The sequence below is a fragment of the Petaurus breviceps genome, unplaced genomic scaffold (genome assembly GCF_028583685.1).
Source record: "Petaurus breviceps papuanus isolate PSGF00001 unplaced genomic scaffold, PetGlider_PUasm1.0 551, whole genome shotgun sequence".
NCBI lineage: Eukaryota > Metazoa > Chordata > Mammalia > Diprotodontia > Petauridae > Petaurus > Petaurus breviceps.
The window spans coordinates 35,445,731-35,466,437 of NW_027186372.1; the positions used below are offsets into that span (position 1 = coordinate 35,445,731).

At 43.8% G+C, this 20,707-nt stretch overlaps 1 protein-coding gene across 1 annotated transcript in view; it reads right to left on the minus strand.

The window, feature by feature from the left end:
- PPARGC1B (PPARG coactivator 1 beta) overlaps positions 1–20,707 on the minus strand; it is a 169,924-nt gene that overhangs the window by 20,475 nt on the left and 128,742 nt on the right. The window contains exons 3-8 of the mRNA XM_069102639.1: positions 9,646–9,861; positions 6,628–6,744; positions 3,392–4,577; positions 2,825–2,861; positions 2,082–2,146; positions 487–1,252 (exon numbers count right to left, since the gene is read on the minus strand). Coding sequence (XP_068958740.1) covers positions 487–1,252; positions 2,082–2,146; positions 2,825–2,861; positions 3,392–4,577; positions 6,628–6,744; positions 9,646–9,861 — 2,387 coding nt within the window. The remainder of the gene's footprint in view (positions 1–486; positions 1,253–2,081; positions 2,147–2,824; positions 2,862–3,391; positions 4,578–6,627; positions 6,745–9,645; positions 9,862–20,707) is intronic.

The window sequence follows — 20,707 nt, forward strand, 5'->3', positions numbered from 1 at the left end:
TGGGGGTCTTTAATTTGTCCTGTCCCTAGCTTGTCTGTACAGTTATTTGCAGGCAGTCTCTCTTCCTCCCTTCTCCCCACCCCATTAGACTCTGAACTCCTTGAGAGCAGTATTCAAAGTGCTTAGTACAGTGCCTGGCATAGTAAGGGTTTCATAAATGCTTGTTGACTTGATTTGATTGACTTGTTGGCTGACTGATTGCTCCAAAAGCTGAACTGAGGCAGCCACCAGAGAAATGCTGCCTCAGCCAGTACTTGTAATAGGAAAGCCTCCAGCCCAGACTAAACACCAGTGATGGACAAAGGTAATGACAATACGACGTTCAGCCACTAGATGGCAGATGCTGAATCGGTTATCTTGGGGCCAAGAGCCATCTCTAAGAAAGCTAAGCAGGCAGGGGCAGTATCACAGTGGTCATGGTGCTGCTACCTGGTCAGTCCACCTTCACCCTTAACAGTGCAGCCCCCAGCTCATTCTCTGACCTACCTGAAAGTCCTCCGGTTTGCTGGCGACCTGGATCTGTGACATGAAGAGCCTGAACTTGATCGGCTCCGAGAGCAGTGATGCAAACTGGCCTTGCTGAAGGGTCTTGGGTGGAGGCAGTGCTGACATGGAAGTGAATGGACACAGAGGTCCTCGTCCTCTTCATCCTCTTCTTCCTCCAAGAGGAAACCACTGTCACTGCTGCTGTCCTCAAAAACAGTGTCATATTCTGGGCTCTTGCACAAGGCAAGATCTTCTTCCTCCAAGGTACCATCCAATAACCCAAAGTGCTTCGTTAAGCTGGCTCGGATCTCATGGTCTCTTAGGGACTTGCTGTCACTATTGGGAGTTCTGCAGTTCCCACCTTCCTTGCTCAGTCCTTGTGCATCAGCCCTGGAAACCCTGGACTGGGATCTGTCTTCTGTATGGGTTGAGGAGGGCTCCCAGGACCTCAGCACCTTTCTCTGGAAGGATCCTTCCGGCTTGAGGACCTGGCAATAGTCATGGTCTCCAAAGGATCGGGAAAAGGGACGCTTCTGGCCTACCTGGGATGGCTGAACTGTGGCTCGACTCAGGTGGGCCAAGAGCTCGCTCCGCTCGGGATATTTCTTCCGGGACTTATGGGACCCTCTAGCAGTTGCCACAGGCTGGGGACCCTCAGGCGAGGGGATGGATGGAGCTGCCTCTTTGTTTGGCCTATGGTTCACATCTGGCTTGAATGGGTCTTCCTCAATAGGTTTGTAGGGTGGCGTGGTTGGTGGTGTGAGACCTTCTCCCCGGTACCAAGAAAAAACAGACAATATGAGTTTGATGCTGGTTCCTTTCACCATAGGCTCTAATTAAGACCTTGGCTGCCTTTGTCTAATAAGACCCAAGGGTCCCATCCATCCTCATGACCCACCTGGATAGGATTCTTCAATAAGAATCCAACCCTCATTTTCCTTCTACCAAAGTAACGTTCACCAATTCACGACTCATAGGCCCAGCCCCCAGTAACCTGATGGTAGGCTCCAAGAGCGCATCAGGGAACTGCTGATATTCCCAGGGGTCTAGGGGTTACTCTTCCTCTCAATTAACATGCAAAACTCAGGCCTCTATCTGCTGAAAAAAGACTGAATCTGCCAAACTCACGCCCATACTCCAAGAACTAGAAAGGGGACTTAAAAGACCAAATGGTCTGACCCAAACTTGACTGAGAATCTCTCCTACAGCATTTTTTGACATGTAAGCATCCAGCCTCCTCTTGGAAACATAAATAGCTACTTCATGAAGCAGCCTCCTCCCTTCTCCCCCTCCCTCTCCCCTCCTGCCTTCCCCATCCCAGTTCCTTCATTCAGACAACACAGAGAGTGAGGGGGCAGGGTTGGCATCCAGATTGTGAACTCAGAGTTGCCTGATTAGGTTCCCAATGGAGTACCATGTTTGTCTGAGTTCATGTTTCCCAAAAGCAGCCCAGGCAGATCTGGGATTGGATGGAGCAAAGTCTCATCAGACTTTACTGCTCGTCCACACTGAACAGTCACCCAACCCCAAGCGGGGTTGTCAAAGCAGTGGAGGTGTAGCTGTTAATACCTAAGAAGGAAGAAGGGCCCCCTCACCTGCTGTCCCACAGAGCTCCACTGTCAGCACCTGGTCAAAGTTCCGTTTCCCCAGTGAGGAGTCACTGGTGAGAAAGAAGAGAGGAGCTCAGAGATGTTGTGATCATGACACCATCACACAGAGAAAAAGAAGCATAAAGATTCCAGCGTGAGACGGTGGGCCCCAAGGTTAATTTGCTGGAGTGGCCCCGGATACTCAGGGTTTATAGGACAGAAAGCAGCATGATGACTCTGAACAGACTGGGTGACATTGTGTCTGGTGATATGGGGGAGGGGGGGCTGGGGGAGGGCAGGGGAAAAAGAAAGCAGAAGAGAAAGGAGACCTCTTCCTAGGGGCTGGCTGCGTCTGCTGAGATTGTGCAATTGGATCTCATGGCTTTAACATTTCTCCCCTCAGCCTCCGGAGACTAGTTTCTAGACTGAAGTTGATTTTTAAAATGATCTGAGACAACAGTTTCCTCCCTAAGATCCCTGTAGTGTGCCTACACGCGCGCGCACACACACACACACACATACACACTATACCATGTCATAGCATACCATACCGTACCAAACATGCTTTATCACATCCTATCATGCCACACTGCACCTCCCCATATTTCACTATGCCATGCTATGTCTGGCTGTGCCATGAGGGCTTTTGACAGGGCAGGGACTTGGAATCAGAGCCAAGTTCAAGTGCTAGAGACCCCACCCCCATGTGAATTTTCTTGAAGTAATTCAGTATGATATTGTAAACTTACTTCTGTGACAAGGCCAGCGTGAAGCACCTGGGAGTTTCTGAAAAGGAAGAAACAAGACAGATTTACATGGCAAAGCCATCAAGTCAACTCCAAGACATTTACGTCAAAGCTGATCTCATTTGATTCCCCCATTAGAATGTACTCTTATTGAGGGCAGTCACTGTCTTGGTCTCCCAAGTGCTCAGCACATGATATGTGCTCAATAAATTCCTATTAACTGACTGATCCCTCAAAAGCTCGGAAATGCCGGTCTGTGGATGCCAACCAAGAGATGTCCATCAGTGTCTGGGAATGGGGATGTGAGTTGCAAGGGCTCTTAGGAGAGACAGAGAGCCGAGGATGTCAGCACTGGAAATGGCCTTCAGAGGTCATTCAGCATGACCCCCTCATTTTACAGGTGTAGAACCTGAGGCCCAGAGAAAAGAAACCAAAGTACCCAAAGTCACATAGTGAACTGGAGGCAGAGCTGAGTCTAGAGCCTCTTGATGACCAAGTCCACATCACCCTGTTTCTCAACTCATCCTCTGTCCTCCCTTGTGACCCTGCCCTCCATGACCCTCTCTCTACCTCTCGAGCATAACCGAGGGCAGCTGTGGTCCTCGTCCATCTCACCACTGCCACTTTCACTGGGGCTCTCCAGGGCAGGGAACTGGGATGCTCTCTGCTGGGACTGGTCACAGACACTCTGTCCTTCTTCCAGGCTGCCCACCTCCACTTCCACCTCAGCATCATAGGTCTCTGGGTCCAGGCACAGGGAGGGGGGAGGGTCTGCCCTCTCTTCTGGGGGCACTTCATCTACAAATGAAAGCCATGGGCCTAGTTCGGGGTTCAGCCTCTTGGAGCGTCGAACAGCATAAACAGAGCTCTCTGGCTTCCGTCCCACCTTGGCCCCGGCTGACAGAGGTAGACTCTGTGCACATGTTCTTGCCTCCCCTTGCCCTTCCCCCTCTTCCTCTTTCGCCACTAGTAGAGCATTGATTTCTTCCTTCACTTCCAGTTTCAGGGGCCTGAAGCTGGGCCTGGGCTCTGCAGTCCCAGGGGAAGCCTTGATCCGTACCTCACAGGCCTTCTCTGATGAGGGTCTTTGGCTTTCCTCAGAGGGCCCGGGGCTGGGCTTGGTGCTGGGTGATAAGGAAGCATAAATTGGCATGGCCAGCCGGTAGGGCTTGCTCACATCACAGAAGAGGTCTTGAGCCAATAGCTCTCTCAGAATAGAGAATTTGGACCAGGAAGCTTTGGGAGGTTGGAGAGTTGGCCTCTGCACCAGGTTGTCTGGTGGCTTCCCCTCCTCATTCTTGCAGGATGCAGGTTTTTGTAGCATGCAGTCGGCCTTGGCTCTCTTGAAAGGGTTGCTGCAGGGCTGAGGGGGGGTCACCAAGCCTTGGACGGGCAACTTTCTCTGGGGAAGGCAGTAGGTATGCATATAACGGATCAGCTCCACCATGGCACGCATGTCCTCTGCACAGGCAAACTGGTCTCCATCAGTTGTTTCAGATGGCATAGGGGAGGCCAGCGATGAGGTCTGGGCAAGCCCAGTGCTTGAGCAATCCTCGCCTGAGTCACTTTCTTCTTTGATGGGGGGTCGAGGGCTCTGGGTTGGTGGGGAGGGAGGCAGCTGCTGCCACCCCCTGTCTGGAGCCCGAAGGCTAGTGCGAGGACGGCAAGGAGCTGAGGTGAGATGCCTATGTAGTTCAGTGTAGCTTCGGCTCTGGGTCTGGGGAGGTGAGGGCTTCTTGTCCTGGGGGGTTTCCATCTAAAGAGAGACAGAAGCGGTGGTAAGGAGGAAAAGCCCATATTACTCTCCTTGTGATTGCAGAGAAGGAGGCTAATACCCCATGGAGACAGTATGATAGTGTGATGTAGGGGGGAAAGACACAGAATTTAAACTCAGGATACCCACATTTGAATCTCTATCATTACTAGCAGCGTAACCTTGGGTAAGTCAACTGAATCATTGGGTCATAATTTCCTCATCTATAAAATGAAGGTATTGGATGAGATGATCTCAAAGATACCCTCTAGTGCTAAATGCTACAATCCAAATATTACTTAGTAGCTAAGTGACCGCGGGTGAGGTCCTATCTAGGGCCTCAGTTTCCCTAACTATAAAATGGGGACAATAATATGCACATCATTACCTCACAGGACTATAAAGAGAAAATCTTCTCATAAAGCTGTAAAGTATAGAAACATGAGTTGTTATTGTTTATAAATTTCCAGTTTGGTTGTGTGTACTGCTCACACTCCCCCAGATAAGCCCTCAGCCTTTGCTTTTACTCTCTGCCTGCCCTTACCAAGGTCCTGTTCCTCCTCCTCTTTGTGGGTTTGTTCTAATCCTTCTGTGCCCAGTCTCCAGTGAGGGGCCTAAACTTGTCTCGAAGGTCTCATGGTAACGGCCCAGAGCATTCCTGACAGGCACAAGAACTGGGAAGAGGAGGGGGGTAGGAATGTCATTTGGTGGATTGTTAGGAGAAACCAAGCACCAGGGACAGAGTTCTAACTCATGTGATTATTTAATCCTTTTTGTTATTCCTTAGTGCTGTCCTGGGCAGTTTACTCCATGGAGTTCTTTGCTGGGCCTTTCCAACACTGCCTTTCTATAAGAATGTGATGCTAGCCAACATTGCATCACTTATAGCATTGTCCACTCCAAAGGCAGGATGGGCATTGCTGGCATATCCCACCAGGACATCCCTTCATGTAGCAATGACCAAAAGAATTTACTATGTCATTATGATCATCAAGGCTCTGACATTAACTGACTCTTGTAAAACTGGTACCAGTGATCCTTAGGCTCTGAGGGCAACAGAGGATGGATCTCTATGGAAACCCAGGAATCCTCAGGTTGTCTATATGATAGTCTAGAAGACTGCAGAGACCACAGAGTTCAAGGCAATGCCCAGATACCAAGTTGCAATCAGGATTAGAACCCAGGGCTTCTACTGTCAAATTCAGGACTCTTTTAACTGCACCACATGAGATGATTATGTGAGAAGCAGGAGGGTTGCTTAAATATCACACCAGAAGGTATTCCTGACATCTGCAAGACTGTATACATTCATCTACTGTTTCAACTGGTCTGAGGTTCCTTCCTCCTCCCCAGTGCTTTTCCCTGAGTTGCTAAGAGATCAGAACTAGAACAGACTCACTTTACAAAGGAGGAAAAGGAACTTTACAGAAGCAGGGTGACTTTGACCCAAGGTTACCCAGAGTCAGCAGTGGAATTGGCACCAGAGCCCAAGGCTCCTGACTCTCACTCAATAAAACACTTGTTGAAAAATGAATGAAGGACGGAAACAAGGAACCCTTCTATTTGTCTGTTTCTGAAACCAGCTTCTGGTAGTCCAGAATGTGCCCATTATCATGTAATTCCCTAAAATGCACCATTTCTCAGCAAAGGACCCTGGTCTGACTCCTCTCCCCCCTCCATGTTTTCCCTGTCCAGAAGACTCCTCCCTATTCCTTCCACTTAAGAGAGTCACAGCGTTAGTTTCTTTGTGGCATGATCCCATGGGCCTTCCCTCAATATTCAACTACCAGACATACTCCTGACCACAGGATTCTGATTCTACTGTGGGGCTCACTCTGGGGAGGTTTTAGAAGGGATCCTGGGTGCACCTCAGGCAGAGAAAGCATTTACATGTAGCAAGGTTTATGTCTATGTATAACTCTTGGGTTTTGCATGGGGAAGAGGGAAAAGATAGCATCCATGTTAACTATGAGAGCAGACAGGAAGCCAAGTGCACGCCCAAGAGGTACAATCTCATGGCTTCCCACAGAGCCTTCCCCCAGCCTAGGAATACCTTGAGGTAAGGTCGCTGGCTTTTGGACTTGGACGCTCCTTGGCGTCGGACAGCTCCTTCCTTCTGGGCCTCCACACTTGGAGTAGTGTGGGATGGAGATAGGAGCAGCTTCTGCAACTGGCAGAAAAGCAAAACACAAAAAGAGGCATGACTTCCACCCCAGATGCCACCATTGCTAAAGCTAGTGGGAGTTCCTGGGACCCCGGGCTTAGAGATGGAACGGTCTTTAGACATCATTGAATCCATCCCCCTCCTTTTACAGACGAGAAAAATGAATCCCAAAGAGGTGAAATGATGCGACCAAGGTCACACAGGCATTAAGTGGTAGAGTAGACCTGGGATTGGAACCCAAATCAAGAATGAAATAACCCACCCTGGAAACAACCATCAAGGAATTTGACCAAATTCTTTGGCGTGACCATTTCCATAGAAGTCCTACCTGTATGAGTCAGAAGAGACAATCCAACACCCTCTTTCTAATTTTTTTTTACAGAAGAGGAAACTGAGACCCAAAAAAAGAAGTGACTTATGATCAAAGATTCAGAGTTGGAAGGGACCTTAGAGGTCTAGCCCAACCCCCTCATTTTTTAGATAAAGAAAAGTTGGGGTGGCTAGGTGGCACAGTGAATAGAGCACTGGCCCTGGAGTCAGGAGGACCTGAGCTCAAATCCAGCCTCAGACATTTTAACACATACTAGTCGTGTGACCTTGGGCAAGTCACTTAAACCCAATTGCCCTACCTTCCCCCCTCCAAAAAGCAAAAAAAAAAGGTGAGGAATTTGCCCAAAGTCCCACATGTGGCAAGTAGGAGGGGTGGGGTCAAACCCAGGTGCTTGGATGCCAAGCTTAGTGCTCTCCCCACTAGACTAGCCTTCCTCCGGTTGGAGAGAGGGTAAAGGAGAGTCCTGCTTTAAGCCTGAGTTGGTCTAAGATGCTTCCCAGGTTTCTAATTTTGGGCTCCTGAAATCCTAAGTAACGCCTTATAGGGAAGGTTTTTGAGCCTCTCACAGACAGTGCCACACAGGTGACACAGGGAAACATCTGACATTTGCTAGTTCATACATGGAAGACCCCAGCTGTGCATCCCCAAGCTCTGACAGGCACAAAGCCTGAACCAATACGAAGGCAAGAGTGCCCAAAGTCAGAAGTCAGAACTGAAATCTGGAAATAAAAAGGCCTCTATTTTCACATTTCTTGGAAGGGATAAAAAAAGCTTTGTCCAGCTTCTGCTCCACAAGCCGGTGAGCATGTGTGTGAGGGATACATCAAGAACTGCGGCAGAAATGAGAAATATCTATTTCTACCACAAGGGGCTGCTCTTAGCTTGCCATTTGCAAGGCCTTCCCTTCCTTCCTGCAGAGAAACAGCACAGTTCCCTTCCTTGCCCTGGGCCCAGGCCCAAGGTGGGGAAAACTTTCTTTAGCTGGTCATCTAGATATGTGATTCCAAAAGAAGCAACATACTTCTCTCTCAGGTGTGGCAAGTTATCGCTGTATGGGATCAAGGACTCACAGGCCTCAAAGATTTGGAACAGAGTGGGAAGAGACCCTAGAGGAGGTCTCCCATTTTAAAAAGAGAAAAATTGAAGCCTGGAAAGGGCAAGTGAGTCACCCAGAAAGTGAGCACCCAATCCCACAAAAGTGGGTGTCACAAGTAGTCAGCAGAGTAGACTACTAGAACTTCTAGGGGGTAGGACAGAGGATCATAGGATTCAGAGCTGGAAGGATCCTTCAAGATACTAGAACTTCTAGGGGGTAGGACAGAGGATCATAGGATTCAGAGCTGGAAGGGTCCTTTAAGATAACCTCAGTCCAATCCACTCCTTTATTTTACAGATGAAGAAACTCAGGCCTACAGTGAAGTGATTTACCCAAGGGTTATATAAGTAGTAAAGAGTAGAGCCAGGATTTGAACCCAGGACCTCTGATCTCCAAATCCAGTGCTTTTGGCATCACAGTATAGCAGTGGTCCTCAGGCTTTTTTCTCAGGGTTTATGGATACTTTCAAAAATTACTGAGGGCCCCTCGGAGAGCTATTGCTTAGGTGGGTCATATCTGTTGATATTTACTGTATTAGAAATTAAAATGACTTAGTTTTATTAGGATAATAGTTCTGACTTTGAAGATCCCTTGAAACGGTCTCAGGGACTCCCAGGAGTCTCCAGAACACACATTGAGAGCCGCTGCACTATGGCTGCTTCCATGAGAATGAGGAGAAAGAGACCATTAACAATTTTCATACATATGGCAAACGTTTCTCTTTGGCTCATAACCCCAACCCTACATCCACTCTCTCAATTTACAGATGGGGAAAATGAGTACATTATGTGGAAGGGACTTGTCCACAGTCACACCATCAATAAGGAGCACAGACAGGATAAGTCTCACTCTCAGACAAGCACTCTTTTCTCTTTGTGATATCAACTCTTATTATAGCTTCCAGAGAGAAGCTGGTAACGAGTTTTGACTTCCAGATCAGGCAGGGTCCAGAGCCTATCCACAATGTTAGGAAGTGACACAAAACAGTCCCTGGAGCAGGGAATAAAGGGTATGAGGTTTGGGAAACAGAAACAGAAGCACAAGCTTATCGACTTGGAATCCAAACATGGGGATCATAGGAAACATTAAGGACATTAAGCTGGGAGAAAGCTTAAACATCATTTAGTCCTAACCCCTTCATTTTACACAGATGATAGAACTGAGAGCCCAGGAGTTTCAACAACTTGCTCATGAGCACATAATGACATTGAGTGGTAGAGTCAGAATTGGAATACATCCCTCTAAGTCCAGTGTTTTCTTCTATTACGCCATATGTACACACATGCACCCACTCAAACCTTACAGGAACTGGATTTCACCCTGCCCCATCTCCCCCCCCCCAAAAAAAAAAAAAACCTCAGCTAGGGATAATCCTAAAGTGGAAAAAAAATATACACTTTTGTGCTCATCATACCCATGTAGCCAAATTATCATGAGTCATGCAATTCTATTTAAATAGGAGCAAGAAATGGCTTCTTACCAGAGAAAGTTCATCAACCTCAGACCCAAGGGCCTGCAGCCCATCCAGGGCATCAGGACTGGCTTTGGGTGAGGGTATGGGTGAGGTAGGGCCTGGGGTGGGTACATCCTCATCTTCCAGAGTGTGGAAGGCAGCTAGGCCCATGTCTTCTTCCTGGATATCATCCAGGGTTTCAGTGAGGGCAGCCAACAGGGCCTCATTTTCACCACTTATGATCTAAAATAGGGAAGAAAAAGTTATGTGATTAACAGATGATGATACTACAGAAGCATGCTTACCCTTTGGGCTGGGGGTTCACGGGCCTTTGCCTTTGCTCTGCTCACCATCACTCTGCCCACATAGCTCAATTCTCTGCAGAACATAGAGCAGGTGTTTCATAACTATTTCACAGACTTACAGAATGTTAGAGCTGGAAGGAACCTCAGGGACGATCTAGCTCAAACTCCCCACTCATTTTCCTCATCTATAAAGATGAGGAAAATGAGACCCACGGAAGGGAAGTGATTTTCTTATGGTCATAAATCCAGTCTGCAGCAGAGCCAGGATCAAAAGACCTGTGGGTCTTCTGATTGAACCCAGTGTTCTATGAAAGAAAGGCAAGAGAGAAAAGAAAAGAAATGCAAGGGGGAAGAGAGAGAGGCAAGAAAGGAGAAAGAAGGAGAGGAGGAAGAGAAAGGGAGGGAAAAGAAAGGAGAGGGAGAAGAAAGGAAGAAGAGGGAAAAAGAAAAAAAAGGAAAATAAATAAACGGATAGATGGATATGGGTACCACGTAAGCTTCTTTCAAAAAGTTCCTGAATCTTGGTAAAGATGTATTTAGAGTTTTGAGTGAAATGTTTACAAAAGAAGGGAAAATAAAACTAGCCAAACCTCAGTTATGCAAAATGCGTTTGTTGGCAATATTGTCTGGGTACCTGTCACTTCTATTTCCTCTTATGAGCCACTATGATCCTACCTAAACTTTGTGTCTCATTGAGTTCCTAGTACTGTATACTGTCTCCCTTATGTATGCAATTTATTAATGGTCTTATTCTCCTTATTAATATTTGTTTCTCTAACATTAATATTTGTTGCTAAATAAGAGAGAGCTCAGCAGCTCATTAAAGTGGGGGGACATCACCATTACCACAAGCACCAAATGATGCTTCAGTCTGCTAAGAGGGAGAATGGGCTCTGCCTTTGAAAAATGGAAGAAAAAACCTCATTGAGGAGGATGTCTTCAGGCAGCAGCTGGAGTACCACTTGTAGGTCCTAGAATAAAAGAGACTTTTAGTCAAGAATTGGTTGGATGAGATGATCTCTGAGGTTCATATAAACTCTGAAGATTCTGGAATTTTTAAATTCTTTTTTCCATTTATATCTGATCTATTTGATATGCTCCTTGAGGATAAGAACCATTTCATTTTTATCTGATATCACTACTATCTGGTAGTTCTTAATGTAAGTAGTCATTGAAAAATCAAAAGCAGTCATCAAAAGAAATCAAAGTAGGGCTTAATAAATGTTTACTGAATTGGGGCGGGGGAGGAATTAATATGTTCACTTGCAGGCAAATTTCACCATCTTCTCTTGATCATTTCCAGAACAATTTAACTCAGTAAAGCAGAGATGGGCAGAGCATAGACTGTGGTGGAAAAAGTTCTGGCTTAGAGGTCAGGACACCTGGATTCTAATCCCAGCTCTATCACTTACTAGTAGTGATCTTTAGCAGGCAAGTCATTTAACATTTCTAGGACTCAGTTTCCTCATATGTGAAGTGAAGTTGGAATAGGTCATCTCAAAGGTCACTTTTAGCTCTAAGACTTTGATGCTAGGAATTTTCCAAATGATAAATGAGTATCTCAAGTCTTAGGCTCAATGCTGGGCTAGCATGACCCCAAAAAAGGGTAGGCTACCCAGGAGCTGAGCTGGATACCTCCAACAGACCTCTCCTGGCTGTTGGTCATTGATGGAAATTCCATTTCTTATTTACCTGATACCCTGGACACTGATACTATACTCCCTAAATCACCTTTGGATCTGGACCTAGACTCAGGAATATTAGAACTTCATTCTTTTGGCTATAAAAGTTGAATTCCTTTCAAATACAAATCTCCTTGGGAGGATTTACTTTATGTTGGTCTCTGTCACTGATATCTCAGGAAGAAGGCATTTCAGATTCTTACCTAAAAACCAATTTTGAGAGGGAGATGGGAGTGAGAGCCAGAGGCATCTAGTCTACATCTTCCCTAGGTCTTCTGACTCCAAATGCAGTGGTCTTTCTTCTTCCTCACAGATATCTGACTATTTTATTCATTTCTGACTCTGCTACAGCATAGAGCCTTGCAGGTGACCTTGGAACATCCATGTCTACTGAGGATGACGGTCACAGTGTGGTCCAGGCTACCTTCCAAGCCTGCAACAGAGTATAGGTCTATGGAGTTTGCACAGTCGAGGGAAATCATTGGCCACTTTCCAGGAAACCTCAGAGGAATGGTTTTCCTTTGTCACCTGATTAAGACAAGGAGAAATGAGGAGAAGGTATAGATTCCACCAAAGCAGGAGATCTCTTTGTTTCAAGGTGAAAGATAATTTGCCATTGTCCTCGCTTGCTCTCTGACAACCTGGCTTTGGTCGTTAGCTCCGCAAGCAACCAATGAATTACCAGTGAGTCAAGCTGTACAGACAGTGTATTGGGGAACAGTGTTGGAAAAATCACTCTGGGGGTAAGACATGAATTCACCTAAATGTGAGGGGGGCTCTTTCCCAAAAGAATCTACCCTAAGAGATGCCACATAAATCTGCTGCTGCTACATTAAGGTAGATCCCTATAACTGCACTAGGGAGACACCAATCTAAATTTAACTAATGTGAAACTGTACAACAGCTGACATATGAGCAAAGAGAAAGGGGGCGTTTCTTTCTGCCTGGAATCCAGGAGAGCCGCATATCAGCACTGCGGAGGAAGGAGAGTGGTACCCTGAGCAAGAGCACATGCGGGGCTCAGACTGTTGTGACCATGGCATTATTTCTTATTCATTTGATGCCCTGGAGTCTGACACCATACTCCCTAAATCACCTTTGGATCTGGACCCAGGCTCAGAAAAACTTTCTGAGTTTAAACGCTGCTTCAGATATTCACTAGCTTGTGACTCTGGACAAGGCATAAACTTCCTCATCTGTAAAATGTGGGAATTGGCCTTGAAGGCCTAGGCCTTTAAGTTCTAAATTGGGCAACCAGGTGGCACAGTGGACAGAGTGCTAGGCCTCCAATCATCTTCCTGAGTTAACTTCCAGCCTCAGACACTTACTAGCAAGTCACTTAGCCCTGTTTGCCTCAGTTTCCTCATCTATAAAATGAGCTGGAGAAGAAAACTGCAAACCACAAGAAAACCCACAATGGGATCACAAAGAATTGGGTACAACTGAAGAACAACTCAGCAATAAGCTCTAAATCTATGATCCTGAGATCATAATGTGATGTCTCAAGTTGGTTTTACCACTGGGAAGAGACATGAGGATTTGGATCCACTGAGCTGTTATATTTCTCAATGTAAATTAATAAACAAGTGCATTTGTATACAAATTTGTATACAGGCAGCTGGACTGTTGGAACTTGAGTCACAAGGACATGGGTTAAAATCTGCCCTAAAATCCCAGGGTTTTTGTGAGGATAAAAGGAGGTAATATTCCTAAAGTGTTTTGTGAACTCTAAAAGTTATATAAATGCTGGTTATTATAATTGTCATTATTTATTATTGTTGTTGTGACTGAGCAGTGAAAGTCATTCCCCCAGAGGCCTGGACACCCTATTTAGAGGGAGCTAACAAGATTGAGGCTCTAAGCCTGGAGGCCTGAGGACCAGAACATGGAATGATAGGGTTGCTACCATAGGGAAGACAGTCTGTGAGCCCAGCCTAGTTACCAGGGGGTTTTTCTTCCAGTCATCTTAACTATAACACCCAAGGACTCACTGAGCTGAAGTACCATTTGCAATCTATCCCATGAGGCAATGGGATCCAGGAAAATGGAGCCGTGGCTTGGCCCCTCTTTGCAGCCCTTGCACAGGGCAAAGTCTCCCAACTTGATTTAGGCAACTGTGTTACAAATAAAATTTTAAAAAACTGGATTTTTCAGCAGAACACCAAAGTTTATGTTTTGGCCCTATTCTGCTACTTACTTGTTATCTATAATATTAAGTAAGTCACTTTCCCTGAGTCTCAGTATCCTCATCTGTAAAATGGGGATAGTAACACTAATACTACCACCTCACAGAGGGTGTTTGTGGGGAAACTGATGAATTCAAATCACTATATTAACAAGACCTTGAAGGGTTCCAGCTGCCGCTATCCATGGTCCAAATTCTAATCCACAGGCCAGGATCCTTGTTTGTCTTGTCCAGGCTAGGCTCACTGAACTTGATTGCTTCACAGAAGAATTCAATTCAATGCAATTTTATTAGGTACCTACTATACACAAGCCACTGTAGTCCTTGCCAGAGAAACCGGAGAGGTGGGGGAGGGGTGCTTGTGTCCCAGGCCCCCATGGGTTTGATGTGACTAGCATTGATTCAGGATTTCCTTTGATTGGCAAAATTCTAAAATTCAGGAGAGTGGGGGAGGGAGGGCAGTGAGACAGGAGAAAACAAGCAGGTGAGGACAGAGGAAAACTGAAGTTAAAATATCTGTCATCTCTTCTTAGAAGGGAATGGACCCTGAGACTCCTTGATAGAGAAACATCAAAAGAATTGGCTATGAATCTTGATTCTTCATTTTTCTACCCATGTGACCTTAGTGGACTCACCTCTCTTTTCTATATAAAATAAGGGAGTTTGATTTAATGACGTCTAAATCCATTCCAAGACTAAACCCTATGATCTTACAATCCTATGTAACATTCCACTGGCTTAGAATCACTTTCTCATTCCCCAAGTATCCAGGAAACTAGTTATAAGTGGTATTTCTGGGTGGCATGGTAGATGGAGCTCTGGGCCTAGAGTCAGGAAGTACTGAGTTCAAATGTGACCTCAGATACTTACTAGTTGTGTGACTCTAGGCAAGTCAATTAGCCTCTTTTCCTCAACTGTAAAATGGGGATGAAAATAATAAGAGCACCTACCTCCCAAAGCTTTTGTTAGGATCAAATGAGATAATATTTGTAAAGCACTCAGCATAGGGTTTAGCACATAGTAGGCATTTTATAAATGCTTATTCCCTCTCCCCCTTTACTCCTTATTAAAAAAAATTTTTTTAAACACCAATACTGCCCCATCCGGTCTCTCCTACCCATCTCCACACAAAGACCCTCATTCTTGGGATCACTATGTTGTTGGATGACTTTCCCACTCCTTCTCTTGTTCAATTCTGGCTCTGGATTCCCCAGCCCTGAGAGAATTGGCAGAAATGCTATTTCATCACATGAATACTGCCCACCCTCCCTTCTACCCCCATGGCCTTTTTCTTCCAATCCAGTCCAATCCAATCCAAGCCTGTCTGTCTTTTCTTGAAGAAGTTTATCTGAAATAGGGATCTCGTGATGGTTTCTTGGCTGTCCTGGCTCCATTTCAAGGACAGAAGCAATAGCTGATAGTATGAGGGTTAGGGGGAGATGGGGGTGGGGAGAGGTTGGAAAGATGGAACCAAAGGGTTTGTTATTTTTGTAACCAAATCTAAAAAAGGAAAGGGCACAGTGAGTTTCTCTGTTGACTTGGACAGCAGTAACCTGCAGCTCAGTGGTCCTGGGAACATAGGACTGAAGCATGAGATTTGAGGGGAATGAGACAAGGTTAGGCTGGCTAAGGCAGAGAATGCCAGAGACAGAGAAGCTCTTAAAACACAAACCCCATCTATCTCATATTTTGTATTCTAAAAGCAAAGGCCTCTTCTAGCTCTGAAGAGGGTTTATAAAACTCTTTACATATGTCACATCTCATTCAAGCCTTTCTAAAAACCTGGTAGAGTAGGTGAAATTATTACCTCCATTTTACAGATAAGGAAACTGAGTCTGGGAGAGCTTAGCAGATTTGTCTAGGGTCACATACCTAGTAAGAGAGTCAAGGTTTCCTCTCTATACACTATACCACTTAGCTTTCCTTTGCAGCTCTGTTATTTTATATTCTATTTGGAGATGAATCAATAAACACTTATTAAGACCTACTATGTGCTAGTCTCTGTGCTGTCCAGCTTTAGTATGAATGACAAAACATTTAACCAAGCATTTACTATGTGCAGAACACTTGGAGATACAAAGTCACTCAGGAAGGCTGTAACTGGTATTCAATTATCTACAGTGATGGTGGCTGAAATAGGAACTCAACAGTCCTGGAAAAGACCCTTAAAGATCCCCTACTACCGGGATTCCTAACCTATACGCCTCCCTCCTGAGGGTTCAAGAAGATTGTGTCAGGGAAGTACAGGGAATATTGGGTAAATTACTATATTATCTTACTGAAGTGTTCTAAAAGTGGCATTGATGGAAAAAAAGTGGTCAAATCAAGCTTTTTGTATGAAAAATTAATCTCTTTATTTTATTTGACAGTGCATATACATTCTATATCTAGGATTTATTTTTATTCATATTGAATAGGGTGTATAGAAAGGTTTACCAAAAGACATGGGATCCAGGGATAGAAGGATTGAAAATAAATGGAGGGGTAGCTAGGTGGTGCAGTGGATCTAACATGGGCCCTGAAGTAAGGAGGACCTGAGTTCAAATGTGACCTCAGATACTTACTAGCTGTGTGAACCTGGACAAGTCAACACCAACTCCCTCCAAGAAAAGAAAGAAAAGAAAAATGATTTGAGCCCCAGGGAAGCCACTTACCTAAATTAGACTAGACTAGATTGACTTCCAGGCTGGGGGTCTTTCTACCTCTTTAGATCCTCCCAACAATCCTGTGAGGTGGCCAGGGCAGGCATTCGCGCCTTTCACAGAGGTGGAAAATGACACAAAGGAAGTCTTCCCCAGCTTTTAGACCTAACAAGCTAGTGAGAAGGTGAAGGTGGGGACTCCAGGCTCCCTCACTGGCCAGGCTGGATTAGCGTGCCCCAGACCCTGAAAATAGCTGCCTTTGCTCCTACATGGTCATCACTGACAACAGGACACAGTGCACACTCTGCTCACTAGTCCTTTCCCTTTAATAGTAGAGCTAAAGAAGCAAGAGCTATTCAACAGCAGAAGTCTCCCACAACCCTCCTCCCTCCCTCCCTTCCTTTACTCCACTCACTCCCTCTGGAAACTGAGTGCAAATTAACCAAGGCTTTGTCAGCTGAGAGAGGGATATTTATTAATAGATGCAGAGATGCAAAGCTTCTTGCTCCACCCCCATCCCTCCTCTGATCCTCCTCTTGGGGCTAATCTAAAGCTTGGAGAAAATGAATCTTAACCGTAATCTGAGGAGAAATCCCCTGAAAAAACTAGGAAGCAGCTTGGTTTTAGGGAAGGGGCATTGGCCTGGGGGTCTTGGGACTTGTGCCCCATCCTGGCTAGGTCATTAAATTACAGGTGGGTCTCAGTTTCCCCTTTACAAAATGCAGAGGATAATAATATCTTTCGAACATCAAAGGAAATAATGGAGTTGAAAGTTCTTTGTAAAGCACAAAGCTTCATGTAAATTCAAGTTAATTGTTATTCTTATTAAGTGCAGAACTCCGTTCCAAACTTATTCTAGCCTGCCTTTCAGTGCTTAGCTCAAATGCCCCTCTTCCAAGAAGCCTCTAAGTCAAAAGCAATCTTTTTTCTTTGAGGGGGAGGGGGGTGGGGAGCTTTGTTATGAATCTACCACTTTTCTGAATTATGGTTATCTGTGGTCATGCATGTCTTATCTCCACTACTAGAGACAGAGCTCCTTTGGAGTAGGGATCAACCTTATTTATCAGGACATTTCCTTCAGCACTAAGTACACAGCTCTGCATACAGTTAAGTTCTCAATAAATATTAAGTGGATTTGGAATGACTTGATTCACAAAGAAAATTATTTAGGTAAAAAGTTGGTGACAACAGCTTCATAGGGGAGGGCAAGCTGGGGAGGTTGGAGAAAATCTAAATATTTTCAGAGAATGGGATGGGGTAGCAGAAATAAAGATGGGAAGTAATATGGCATCTACGATTATTGGTAACTGAGTATGTGACCCTTGGACTAAGCTATTCAATATCTTCTATACTTCCCTCATTCCCTCTGGAGAGCCTTATAATAAAGTATGAAGAAAGGAAAGGGAAAAAAAGTTACACAAAACACATGAAATATATAAAGTCTGATACCATAAGTATATCTCATATAACCCATGATCCCTTAAGAAGAAGTAGAAGGAAGGGGAGAGAAAGATTTTCTCCTTTCTCCTCTCTGGGGCCAATCTTAATCATTATAATTCCAAATAATTCAGTTTTAACTTTTTTTATTACTAATTACATTATTGTATATATTGTCTGCTAGTTCAACTAACTTTGCTTTGTCTCAGTTGATAAAAATCTTTCCATGCTTCTCTGAATTCATCATTTTCATAATTTCTTAAAGCACAGTCATATTCCATTATATTCACTTACCACAATTTGTTTGGCCATCCACCAATTAATGGCTACCACAAAAATGCTGCTAAAAATATTTTACTGTATATGCAGACTTTCTTTATGCCATTAATCCTGAAGTGTAGGTCTACCAGTAGAATCCATGAGTCTGAGTGTGGACATTTTAGTCACTTTATTTACATAATTCTAGATTTCTTTCTAAAATGGTTGTACCAATTCACAGCTCCACTAGCAGTGCATTTGAGAGCCCATCTTTCTACCACCCATCCCCCAACATCTAATCCTATATAATCTAATGACTAATCCCATTTTTTGTCATCTTTGCCAATTTGCTGAATGTGTTTTGAAACTTCAGGATTGTTTTGATTTGCATTTCTTTTATCAAAATCATTTATTATGTGTTTCTTTCACTTGACTGTAAATAATTTGCAATTCTCTTTTTTGCTTATTTTAAATTTATTTTTTTAAATAAGTTTTTATTGATATTTTCTGTTTCTTATATCACTATAGTATCCTAAGGGTGCTTTGCCCTCTCTCTCCAAGAGAGTCATCCCATAAGACAAATAGCATTTTTTAGAGAGGAAAAAAAAATTAGCACAACTTATTAACATTGAAAAAGTCTGAAAACATGTATAATATATAACCATCTCCACCAAGGGGTAAGTTAGGGGTATTTTTTCATATCTCCTTATTACAATACTCCTTGATCATTATAATTTTGTTACATTTACTTTTGATTTTTTTTTTGATGTGTCACTTCTTTCCATTTACATTGTTGTAGTTACTATGTATATTATTTTCTTGGATCTGCTTAATTCACACTGCATCAGCTCATATAAATTTTTTTTTTTAAGCAATTGGGGTTAAGTAACTTGCTCAAGGTTACACGGCCAGTTATTTCTGGGTGTGGTGCTGAGTATCTGAGCCAGATTCGATCCCCAGGTCATCCTGACACTGGGGCCGTGCTCTTATTCCCTGAGCCACCTGGCCGCCCTTGCTCATATAAATTTTGCCATACTTCTCTGTATTCATCCCAAGCATACATCATTTCTTACAGTTCAATAATATTCCATTAAATCCATGTACCACAGATTAGCCATTCTCCAGTAAATGGGCATCTACTTTGTTTCTAATTCTTAGCTATCATAAAAAGAGTTACTGTTACAAATGCTTCAGAATATACAGGGACTTTCTTCCTTGGGGTATAAAACCAGTAATGGCATCTCCGATTTAAGGGGTAGACATGCTTTAGTCACTTTATTTTGCACAATTCTAGATTGCTTTCCAAAATGGTTGTACCACTTCCCAGCTTCACCACCAATGTGGAGTGTACCTACTCTTCCACAACCCCTCTAATATTGACTATTGTCATTGTGGGTGGTCATTTTTTACCAATTTGAAGGGTGTAAGGTGAAACCTTAGAGATGTTTTTATTTAAATTCTCTTGTTGATTTGCAGCACCTTTTCATGTGGTTGTAAACACAATTTTTTGAAGAACTGCTTGGGTGATGACCTTTTGGTCTTATATATTTCTGCTAGTTGTCTGAATAGTTTATCAGAGATATTTGACACAAATTTTTTATTACCTTACTAAACCAATTTCCCTCTCCTATCCCAGTTGCTTTAATTTTGTTTACACAAAGGCTTTTCAATTTCACGTAATCAAAATTACCTATTTTATCTTTTGTAATTGCCTCTATATCTCTATTTGATTAAGAATTCATCTTGTATCCACAGCTGTGAAAGATATATGAGGCTTTCCTTCTAACTTTTTAATGCTATGATCTTTAATGTACAGGTCATATGTTTATTTTGAGTTTATCATGGAACATGGTATGGAAATAATGTCTAAATTTAATTTCTACCTGACTCCTTTCTTGTATTCCCAGTAGTTATTATTAAATTGGGAATTCTTTTCTGGGTAATATGTGTTTTTAGGCTTACCAACACTAGATTGAATTCAGTTATTTTTCCTTGTCTTTTCTGTTTCATTAATTCTTTTCTATTTTTTAATCAAAGCAATTTTTTTCAGTGATTGCTACTTCATAATATGAAGTGCTATTCCCCTTTCATTCTGATCTTTTTTCCATGATTTTCCTTGATATTCTAGACCTTTTCTTCCTCCAAATGAATTTTAATATTATTTTATTTGCGATCATTTTACATTATCATATGTTATATTAGGGCAGATAGGTGGCACAATGGATAGAGTGCCAGACCTGGAATCAGAATAAATCTAAGTTCAGTCCTGGCCTCAGATACTTTCTAGCTGACTGACCATGGGCAAGCCATTTAACCTCTCATTGTCTCAGTTTCCTCAACTGTAAAATGGGAATAATAATAGCACCTACTCCCAGGGTGGTTGTAAGGATTAAAGGAGATAAATGTAAAGTGCTTAGCGTAGTGCTAAGTCAGCAGTAGACACTCTGTAAATGCTTATCCTTTCCCTTACCCATTTCATCTAGCTCTGTACAGTATCCCTTTGGTAGTCTGATCGATACAGCACTAAAATCTGCAAATTAATTTAAAAATTTTTTTGCTTTTTTTTTTGAGGGCAATTGG